Raw genomic sequence first — 11549 nt, 5'->3', positions numbered from 1 at the left:
GCTCAATGCAGGAGCTGCCCTCTGGTGGTCAGGGCGCTCTCACATGGGAGGAGCTCTGCTCAGCCACAAGCCAGGCTGATGGCTGCCAGTACAGCGGTGGTGGTGGGAGCCTCTCCTGCCTCCTCAGCAGCGCTAAGGATGTCCGACTGCAGTTTAGGCCTGCTCCCTGCTGGCAAGTGGACATCCCCCGAGGGCTGCCGGGCTGCCAGAGGGATGTCTGATTGCCATCTTAGGCCCAATCCCCCAGGGAGCAGGCCTAAGCCAGCAGGTGGTCATCCCCTGAGGGGTCCCAGACTGCGAGAGGGCACAGGCTGGGCTGAGGGACCCCCCCTCCCCCGAGTGCACAAATTTTTGTGCACTGGGCCACTAGTAAGGTAATAAAAGCCACAGGTATAAGTTCCAAAGACTGGTGCAGAAATGTTCACTCTTGTGTTCACCATAGCAATGTTTAAATGAATAATATGAAAAGCTGAATGAATTCTTTAAGGCTGAATGAATCTGACCATCAGGCTAGGCCACGGAGTTGGAATTAAACCACAGGATGAAAACCACACCTGACTGGGAAAGGTAAACCAGGTGACCTAGTAAACTTCTTTCAGAAGCTGCTTTTTTAATTTGTGGAAACTGTCCCGGATGACATGATTATTATGAAGTGAAGTTATTAATAAGCATTCATGGACAATGCGTTCTACTGGGTGGAACAAATTCCAGTAGAGTCCAATAGGAAGAACAGAGCTGGAGTGACTCTTCCTGTGTGGGAACCAGGCTAGATTAGCTTTGAAAACAATATGGAACATTGTCATCACCCTGTGTAACTCAAAAAACAAAACTAACAAATCCCACATGTGAAGCCATAAAATAAGTATCAGGAAGTCCAACCCAGTTCTGGTTTTGCTCATTGCCAGCACAGATACATTTTTTGAAATTACTTCCAGAAACAGCTTTTGGTGCTCCTGTTTTGCTGGTGTCCTAATCTGTGCTTCATCTGCCTACTTGGGGCAACTACACTGAAAAAAGGTGTCTTGAAAGATAATCTTTACCTCCCTGTCCCTGGTAGGTATTAGGAACAGAAAATGGAGTCATTTAGTTGAGCTTAACATACTATTAGCAAAAGAAACAAGGATTCATTTTGCAAGAGCTTCTTTTTAGTAATAAGGTAAGACTCAGCCAAACCTTCCCCCTTTTACAATGCACTTTGTCTCATCAAAGACAATTATTCCCACCAATGTTCCCTCTCCTGGGAGGAGACATTCTAAGCAGACCACGTCTTTACTAAAAATATACCTGAGTCATTTACGCTGCTATTCCTCTTGGCATAAGCGCTCCGAACCACCTGCTCATAAACCTGAGCACCTATTGTCCTCATGTTGTCCCGGATCAGAATGCCTTGAGCTTGCATCATGAAGAGGTAGGTGTTCACTGCAGGAAAGAGAAGGGAGAGGAAAAAAGGGGTGAATTCAAAAGCAACCATTAAAACAAAAAACATATATAACTTTGGTTTCTTTACTTTTTTAAAAACTCTTTCAGCTCTAAAACCCTACAAATGCCATAACTCTGTTTTCCACACTGGGCTCAAAGTTTTCAGGACACTAACATTCCTTGGGTAGCTAGTAGGACGTAGGGGAAATTTCTGTCAATATTCAGCAGTTGCAGAAAAACCATACATTTAAAAAACTATACTCCACCAGGTCTTCAAATATTCAATCTGTATTCTAGCAAGGGGACGATCAGAAAGACCTTTATGAATCATTAAAACCTTTAAAAAAGATCTCTGATCTCACATATATGCATAACCACAGAAACAGACAACAGTGCGGTGATGGCCAGAGGGACAGTACAATGTTTCTCAACCTTGTGTAAAGTGTAAATAAAAGCATCTTTAAAAAAATAAGTTCTCTGATCTCTTTAATTCACCTTCTCAATACCTGATGGAAACCACTGACTGCTATGCTTAATGAAACACTCAGATCTAGGTCTGGTCTTGGCAACCTTATGAAAATGGTGGACTAAGACTCCAGCTACTTTTCTTTGGGGTGTTTGGAGAGAAAAAGAAAATAATGGAAGAATGTAAGCAGTATTCACTCCCCACCCACCTCCGCCCTGAAGTCCTAAGTAATGGGAAAAAGAAGGGGCTAAGTACAAGTGTCAATTGAAACATATTTGCTTCGCAATATGTACAAATATAAAATCATGATACTGTACAACCAATGCTAATATAATGTTATATATCAATTAGATATTAATAAAAATCAGAACAGAACAAAAATATATTAACAAATGATTATTCTGATTAACTTCCCAATCACTGTCATTTTGGAAAAGTGAGTTCCACTGCGTTTTCTTTAAGTCTCTCTATGATATGAAACTCAGGGATCACAAATACAAGTGAATATAATTCTGGTGTTCCACTTGCCATCTCAAATACCATGCCATCTGTTTTCAAGAATCGAGAGGTCTAAAGACATAGCTTCTTAACTAGTCAATCTAATTTACTCACTTTGCCTGCACCACTGTGAAGGGGGGTGTCTCACAGGGCAGCACATTTACAAACCTAAACTCTGGTGTATTAGGATCCTCTGAACCCTTGGTTGAACTCCAACCAAGCCCCAGGCAGGTACTCAATGGAGAGCTAGAGCCACTCCTCCAGACTCAATATACATGGCCTGCGGCTGCCCTGGCTCTTCAACTAGACATCATTATCACAGTGTCCTGTACCTAATGGGCAGTAAATAACTAAATGGGTGAAGTTTAGAGGTCAATTTACTTTATTCCAAGCTACTGTGTTTGGTGCTTGTGCTGGCGATGGGGGTGGACATGAGGACCCGCCAACTGCCTAACTCTCAATATTGAAAACCTCAGGTGGCCCACATTAAACAGGAACATAAAATATTTCAAAAGATTTCAAATCATCTCTGAGGTATATGCCGAGCCATAAAATAATAAACAAAAGAAGTCAATGTTCAGAATGCTTTCAGAAATGAGGTAGCACCTTCAAAGTAGGTCTTGCGTTGACTGCAAGGCAAGCACCTGCTTAATGTCTGGCGTTGGCCGAGAATAGATCAGAGAGTGTTTATTCTCTATAGCTGGAAAGTTACAAAAAAAGATAGCTTTAAATCCTTTAAAAAATGTAATTCTGTGAAGCCTCTGAAAACAAAGAGTTACATTTCATTTCCTATTTACAGCAGATAGCACGGTGCCTGGTCACAGTGGTAGGCAGTCCATAACTGTATGTTAAACATAAGATTTAAACTTCAATATCAAATTTCTAAAGTGGTTCTGTGGTATTTTTTATCCTTTGGGCTACAGAATATGAACATCGCATGTATTATATATAACTGCCCTGAAATCCTCCTTCCATTCCCAACCTACTATGAAACCAGTTGTCTTCAATAGCATAAAAACATGTATTCGTTGAACATTACGTGTAAAACTGTTAGGCACTGCCAAAAATACACTACCTCCTTCCCCACAAATTTCACTCTCTTCTCTGCAAAGGACACTTTAGTCAAGCCCCTCTTAAATTCTCTCCCTTTCTTAGTTCTAGGACCCCAAACGCTAAGGCACTTTTCAAACTTTGCCCTGCCCCTCTCCTGAGCAGCTTTTTAAAGCCTGCTTCCTAGGCCCCACCCCCAGAGACTCTGATTCAGTGTGTCAGAGAGGGGTGGCGAAGACTTGCAATCATAACAAGTTTACAAGTGATAGATGTGGTTGATCAGAGAACCCTATTTCTGGAACCACAGTTCTAGGGAACTTCAGCTACATAATAAATAATAGCAAGTAACATTTATTGAGCAATTAGTTACATAATTCTTTATCTCATTTAATCCTCATAATTATCTTAATAGGAAAGTAAACAATCCAATTTACAGTCAACTTCTAGGCTTTAGTTTCTCCACGTAGGTCAACAGCGAAATGGACTTGAACCAGGACTAGAACTTATGCTCTAACCACTAAGCTTTAAGACCTTGCTCATCCATGTTCTAGCCACAATCTCCTCAAAGATTTCAAGAACCCTGAAGCTTTAAATAATTACTCTTAAGGAGATAGCTCTCAAATCTTTATCTCTTACACAAAGCTGCCAGATGGATCTTTCTTAATCACAGACTGATCCACACTGCTACAGCTCAAAGCCTTCTATGTCTCTTGCCTTCATCCCTGGGCTTCTGCTGACCTGCAGTGCTTCTGTTCTTCCTGCCGTGCAAACCTTATTAATCCTTCAAACCCGTTTACATACTTCTCCTGTCTCCCCCTTCGAAGATCTCTATGGTTCTGTTACAGATTATCAAAATGAGCCTTTTGTTTATATTTTCTTAGTTTGCTAACAACTGTCTCATGTGTCAGTATTGTCATCCAACCAATAAACTTAAACCACATTTTATTAAAGCTTTTCCTAAGTATCCACAGGAATGAGCACAATGCTGAAAAAATAAAAGGCCGAGGAAATAAATTTTACAAAACAAAAGAAAATATCACAAATTCATAGATTTGGGACTGGATGGGATTTTAAAGAGCACTTTTCAAAAACACCTAATGCTTCCACACCACCCCAAAACTATGCCTTCCAAGAACAGAGTCAGCACGTAAAATACAGCCATCTTCAAGGAAAATTTTACTTTGGGGTGGGTCCAAAATACCTCCCAGTCACTTTTACCTACTGGTTCTCATTCTGCCCCTTGACAAAACAGTCAAATCCCTTTCCTGCATTTCAGATATTTTCAATCTCCCTCACACCCAACCAATCACCCTTACCTCTACCCTAACTGTCCCATCTCCCCTCCCCCGCCCCCGCCATGTGCCCCTCCCATGGTATCATCACACTTCCCTCCCCATCCTGGCTGCTCTCCTATGGATACTGGCCCTGTAGTCTACACTTGACAAAGGGCAGTGCCCACGCTGGCAGAGTGGTCCAGGTGCAGTCTGACGGGTCCAGAAACAAGCAGCCCTGTTCCATCTGTTACCAAAGCTCTGTCAACTCGAGCCCCCTCATGGAGACCCACATTCGCAATAACTCAAGACCAAAGAAATTCTCCAACATAGATGTTCAATGATCTAACCAACACACCATTTCCCACACCAGAGCCACCCCCCACCCCCATGTAATAATTAGTAACATCAAGTGATTCTCTACAGAACTCACAATGGGATTTTCTGTTTTGGATATTTCTGTTCATAGCATTTAAAACTTCCATTACATGGCAGTTAATCAGATGATTAATACTGTTGTTGGAAAATAGTCACACCATATTATTGATTCATATTCAGCTTGCTGGAAGCAAATCCTCAATCTTATTAGATATGTTGCTGCTAAGTTACTTTTCCTGTTCTGTGCCCATGCAGTTGGTCCATAGAGCTTACAAGTGTCCCTATTAAAAGTCTTATTGCTAAATTTAGCCCAGGGCTCTGGCCTAAGCTAGGAAACGTATATGTACACACACTGCTTTCAATCTAAATTATCTCATTTAAAATTCACATATTTGTGAAGCAGATAGCATCTTGATTTTTTAGTTTAGATAAGAAAGTCAAGTCCTCCAGAAGTCATTTACCCAAGGTCACAAAGTTAGTGAAGTCAAAAACTGAGAGAAGTGAGGTTCTGACACATTTTGATGAGCTTTACTCTGAAAAAACAGTACTTTACAATAATGTGGTCCTGATCAACAGTGGCTGAATCACAGCTTAAACACGTTTTTCTGAATTGACACACAGCTGTTAAATCCCCCACCGGTTCCCTATCTACTGAGTAGCTACTTGCCTGAGAGCTTTCCACACACAGTCCTAGGCCACTGGGGGACAAGGATGAGTAAGACAGCACAGGATAAGGTAGACACAATTAAATAATTATAATACAGTATGACACGTGCTAAAATAACATTTACTACAAATTCAGGCGTGCTAATAACTTTTACACACTTTCATGAGAAATTGTAATAATTATCCAGCCCCATATCTAGATGGAGGGAGCTCTGATGACCACAATTTGGTTGAGAAAACTAAGCCCCATTCAGGTTTACATAATGGGAAATGCCAGCCAGATGCCAATGTAAGAGCCTTGGGCCATGGCTTTAACTGAAGTTTCCGGGAGCAAAGCACGGGTCTCCTAGCAGGAAGACAAGCCCTTCCCCTCTCCATTCGAATTCCAGTCAACTTCCATAGCCTATGAATCAGGTAACATGACTGTCACTTGAACACACACATTAATAAATGCCACTGACTCATAAAAATTCCTCACAAGATAATGAAATCTGTCATTCCAGATTAGGAGCAAAATGAACCCAAGAGGAAAAGAAAGAATTACAAGACTCTATATACTTAAGAGTTTATAATTTTTTATCCTAAATGTGTGTATCCTTAATGTTTGTTACATCTGGCTTGGTAAGCTGAAAGAGAAGTAGAAAAAGAAGGCATTTCCTGATCACTCTTTAAAATCTGTTTTACTCTCAGTGCCCAAACACCCCAACACTCTCTGACTCTCTCTCTCTCTCTCTCTCCTTTCCCTGCTCTATGTTTCTATTTAACATATTACATATTTTTTCATTCGTCTTGTCTATTGTTATCTCCCTCAATAGATTGTGAGATCCACAAGGGCAAGATGCTATGCCTTCCCTGGTGGCTAGAACAGTGTGTCTGGAACACAGAAGATGCATAATAAACATGTAAGTAAATGAGGATCTAAGTTGGGACAATAAACAAATGAATCTTCTGAACTCAGCTGTGCCTAAGGAGGCCTGGATAATGGTATTTAAGCCTTTCTATTATATTAGCTCCCTACTCCTTTATGAGAGGAACCCAAAATGTTGTGAGTTAACCAGCTTCACCGCACTAACCTGTTCCTAAGAAAAGTTCAGCAATTCCTTTTTACCAATTGAGCAGAGCTCGTCACCCCCTCTCCCCGCCCCTCCCCCCAAAAAAGTTCTCTGGTACTCTCACTCCTCACAAAATTGTTTGGTTTTGTAATGTTCCTTAATATAAGGCACACATTTATTCAAAATCTTGTGCAACATTATTTGTAATATGAGGAACCATTCAAAATAGCCCAATCTGAAAAGAGCCCAGAAGTCCATCAATAGGAGAACAGATTAAAATTTTGTAGCCTATTTGAATTTCAGCAGTGATTAGAATAAGCAAACTACGACTATATGCAACCTCACATATGAATCTCTCATACATTATGTAAAATGACACCAAACAGGTATAATTCTATGTACAGAAAGTCCAAACACAAGCACAACAAATCTACAGTGTTAGAAGTCAGGAGTATAGGTATGGGGGTAGGGGGGCTGAAGGGGGTTTCTGGTAATCTTTTATTTCTTGAACTGGGTACTGGTTACATAGGTATACTCATTCTGTAAAAATTCATCAAGGTATTCACTTATTTGAGCACATCTTAATACATGTTATACATTAATAAGGGAGCACAGAACTGCTATTAAATCATAATGTGAGGGCAGGGTCAGGAAAATATTCAAGAGGTGATAGGATAAGGTCTTGAAAGAAAAGCTCTGAAATAGGAAAGTGAAGGGCACAAATGAAGACAAAGGGGCATAAAGGGAGAAAACACATTTGGGGAACTAAAAGCAGTTCGGTGTGGCTGGATGGAGGATATGTACGGCAAACACTTGAGAGGAGGCTAGAGAAACAGAGGGGCACAAGATCACAAAGGGCTTTATGTGCTACACTTAGGGGCTTGACATTGAAGAAACGGTCCCGGATCAGATTTCAGGTGTGCCAACTAGGCGGTATCAATCAAAATGAGTAAATTCACCCCAACTCAAACTCATGGCTCCAGATAAAAGACTGAGCTTTTTAGTATCCACACAAATTGCTTAAAGGGAGGGACTCTGGATGAATTGAATGGGTTCTGAAAGTAGAATCCCATTTGGTTACTGAAAGTTGGGTGTCCAAATCTGATCAAGGTTGTATTTTTATTCTGTACATGAATCAGCAGGAGGAATACAGTATCTGCCAAATCATGGAGCAAGAAGATAGAGTGATGATGTCAAGATATAAAGCCGGTGCCACTAATAATAACCAAGGCCAGGGGCAGCTGGGGCAGCAAGCAGGCATTTGGCAGTCAGCAAAGGTGCCGCTTAGTGTTAGGGTGGGCCTGTCAGACTCGGTGTTCTTTCCTTGGATTTACTCACATCATGCATCTTCGTTCTGCAAACCCCTTACAGACCACACGGTGTGTGATTTATAACAGAGTCAAGTACATTCCATGAAAACACTAGAACAAATCTATGGACCAGGGGTTATACCCCAATTCGTAGGTCCCTGCTTTCAAAATAAAGGATAGGGGAAAGAGAGAGAAGGGAACAGAAGCAGAAAAGCAATAAATAGAAAAAAAAAACAACAGGAAGGTTCTCACTGTTTCCCTCCTCCCATATATGATATACATTAAAGATACAATAAAAATTAATAGGAAACAACAGAAATGTGTCCGAGGACTGTTGAAGCTTGATTTTGCCACACTGAAAAATCTGCAAAACCTGCACTACCTTTTTTGATCAATATTTTCTGAGAAAAAACAGAACCTGAAAAATAATTGATCTCTAGTCCCCAAATCAAAGATTATCAGTTTCATTGCTCTGCACAACAGATGTTGTGTAAATAAATCCACTTATTCTACTTAGAGAGATGGATTTCTGTAAAAAGTATACACTTACGGAGTCCCAATGAACCAGTGCTTCTCTAAATACTGTAAGCATCATCTCATTTCATCCTCACACGAAACTGAGAGGTAGGTTATTACCCTCATTTTGTAAACGAGGGACTGAGGTTGAAATAAGTAAGGACTATGTGGAGCTAAGATTTCACAAGAAGCCTTTGTCTTCAGAGTCAAGTGTTGAACAATATGTTCTATCGTCTCTCAGTTTCCCAATGCCCAGAAAGCCCTCGAATCCACAGCTATCATTCCCACACTCTGCTTACTGGTTACTTTCACCTGGCCCTTTACTGGTGATATCTTATATATGATTGGCCCATTATTTCACTTCAGTAGTGGATTCCAATGCTCACAATAAAATAAGCAGCATCCTTAAAATTTTTAATAAGTTCCATACGAATTTTTTGTAAGTTTGAAGCTCTAATGTGAACCCTAGAATTTTTACATTTGAGATTTACTTAAAATAATACCGAACAATACTCATACTATACACTGAGAGATAATAAGGTCCAAGGTTGTGGGTGATACATTTGAGAAAGAAAAACATTTTTTAAGATGCAAGACATTTTTTTACAATAAAATTTCACCCTTTGACACATCTATTTTAATGTTCTGGAGCAATTGTGTGACAATTTTCACACAAAAATTATTTAAAGAAAACTGTGTTGGGGTAAGAGGAGGAATTAAGAGTAAGGAATCCCAACAATTACTTTTTGGGGAAAATTTCATTTGATGAATCTTTTGCTTTCCTCCTCCTTCCCATCTGAGGCAGAAAAACCACCAAGTCGGTCATAGGTTATGTTTTCCACCCTCTCTCTAGATTTTATCCCCAGCTATTAACAAACAAACAAACCCAAGTGGTAAAATTTAACAGCTATGAAATACCCTGTAAACATTTCCGCTGACCTGTTAGTCTATGTTCTGTTAAATTATTAAACTGTACATGAGATTAGAAATGAAAATGCTGCCTAAACAGATACTAACTAGCTGTGTAGTTTATAGCAGTGATTTGCAGCAGGCGTGCCACAAGAATTCTTAAAGCATGCAATACCTGACTAGTCAGGGGCACTGACCTCTTTCCCCTTAGATTGTCAAATAAAAAAATAACAAGAACCAACACAACAATAGCCGTCTGGTGTGAATGAATAAAAATTATACCTATATTTTAGGTCAGATCAGCAAAATATATAACATAGTTTTTGGTGTGCTGCAGAATTTTAGTAATTAGTCTATGTGTGCCATAAGATAAAAAAGGTTGCAAATCGCTGGTCTATGGTAATCACTTAACTGATTCAGCTTTGTTTCTCCCCAAATTCTTAATAGCATGATCAATTACCAACATCCAGACGTAGAGAGGGGCTCAGCAAACAAGGATGCCCAAATCTTGCACTGTATATATAACCTAAATGTAACCCTGGGTCAGAGGAAACTGTAAATTACCTTTGGGGTGCTGTCTGCATTGAATGCCTGTATCTACTTTGGCCTGGGGGGTCAAGATTCAGAGTGAGTACAGATGTCCCCGATGGGAATGTGCTAGAAGAGACACAGACCAGCAGAGCAACACTGCTCTCTGGAGCTGACTCTGAACAAAGGCTCTGCCCACCTCTTGGGCCTAACCTTTTCCCCTTTCTATCCCACTGACCAGGCAGAACCATGCCTGCTGCCCCTGCTGACACCTCGCCTCTGCATGACTGTGCTCTGGTGACGACTGCTCATACCGAGCTTTAATGGCTCTTTTCATAGCTTTTCCTGACAGCATCCCACCTCCCCGATTAGAAGTGTCTTGGCTCCTTCCCAACTGACACGTAAACTTCCATCCATAACTCCTAGAACTCTGAGCATGTCCCTTCCAGCAGGCTGTAACTCCTTAAGAGTACCGATGGTCTTATCCTTTTCTTCATCTACAATGTCGGATAAATAGTAGACACTCAGCTAATTGATTAAATTAACAAATTACTGCTTAGTGCGCAGCATGCTGTGGCCACTCGGTGAAGGCACCGTGTTTTTTCAAGTTAGAAGTACAATGATTTTTCTGCAACCACAGAAGAAAGATTCTGTAAGCCAGAAAAAGGCAGAGTGAAACTGATACTCGACTAGCTTTGCTGGTGTAAGTGTAAATCGGTATAACCCTTTGGGAAAACTATTTGCACATTCGACAAAGAGACATACCCTCTAGTCGAACAATTTCACATAAATTAACCCAAATATGAGGACATTCTGTGCACAGCTTATTATTAAATTATTTCTAAAAGAACTTGGAAAACAACTCAAAAGCAACAACAAAATAACAGGTAAGTTAACTGATACATACACTTGACAGAATCTTATATAGCATTATTTTTATTTTTTTTAATATATTTTTATTGATTTCAGAGAAGGAAGAGAGATAGAAACATCAATGATGAGAGAGAATCACCGACTGGCTGCCTCCTGCACGCCCCCCCTACTGGGGATAGAGCCTGCAACCCGGGCAAGTGCCCTTGACTGGAATTGAACCCGGGACCCTCAGTCCACCAGCCAACACTCTATCCACTGAGCCAAACCAGCTAGGGCAGAATCTTATATAGCTTTAAAAGGAAAAGCTATGAAACCTTATAAATAGAACAAATGTAGAACACCTAGCATAGATTATCACACTCTTACTCTCTTATAAAAATCTTCCTTCTAAGAAAGAAAGGTGGAGGGGAAACTCCTGGACTAAGGAGGCCAATAACATTGGTGTGAGTTCTGTCTGGCTCAGCCACCACATCTAGAAGATGGTTTTGTTGAACTAGATACGGCTTTCTCAGTCTTTTCAACCAAGCCCCGACCCCCATCACTGATACACTGAAAAGCTATGAAAAGAACCATTAAAGATTAGTTAGAGCTTTAATGCCACCAGAGCACATTC

The 11549-nt window shown here is 40.6% G+C and overlaps 1 protein-coding gene across 1 annotated transcript in view; it reads right to left on the bottom strand.

The window, feature by feature from the left end:
• Window positions 1-11549, bottom strand: part of B4GALT5 (UDP-Gal:betaGlcNAc beta 1,4- galactosyltransferase, polypeptide 5) — a 73238-nt gene that overhangs the window by 21029 nt on the left and 40660 nt on the right. Inside the window, exon 2 of the mRNA XM_005866229.2 lies at window positions 1285-1419. Within this exon, the coding sequence (XP_005866291.2) occupies window positions 1285-1402 (118 nt within the window). The 5' untranslated portion in view covers window positions 1403-1419. The remainder of the gene's footprint in view (window positions 1-1284; window positions 1420-11549) is intronic.

Source organism: Myotis brandtii, unplaced genomic scaffold, assembly GCF_000412655.1.
Source record: "Myotis brandtii unplaced genomic scaffold, ASM41265v1 scaffold225, whole genome shotgun sequence".
NCBI classification, from domain to species: Eukaryota; Metazoa; Chordata; class Mammalia; order Chiroptera; family Vespertilionidae; genus Myotis; species Myotis brandtii.
Note: the sequence above shows the minus strand (reverse complement) of the source record. Positions and strands in the feature narration are given on the sequence as shown.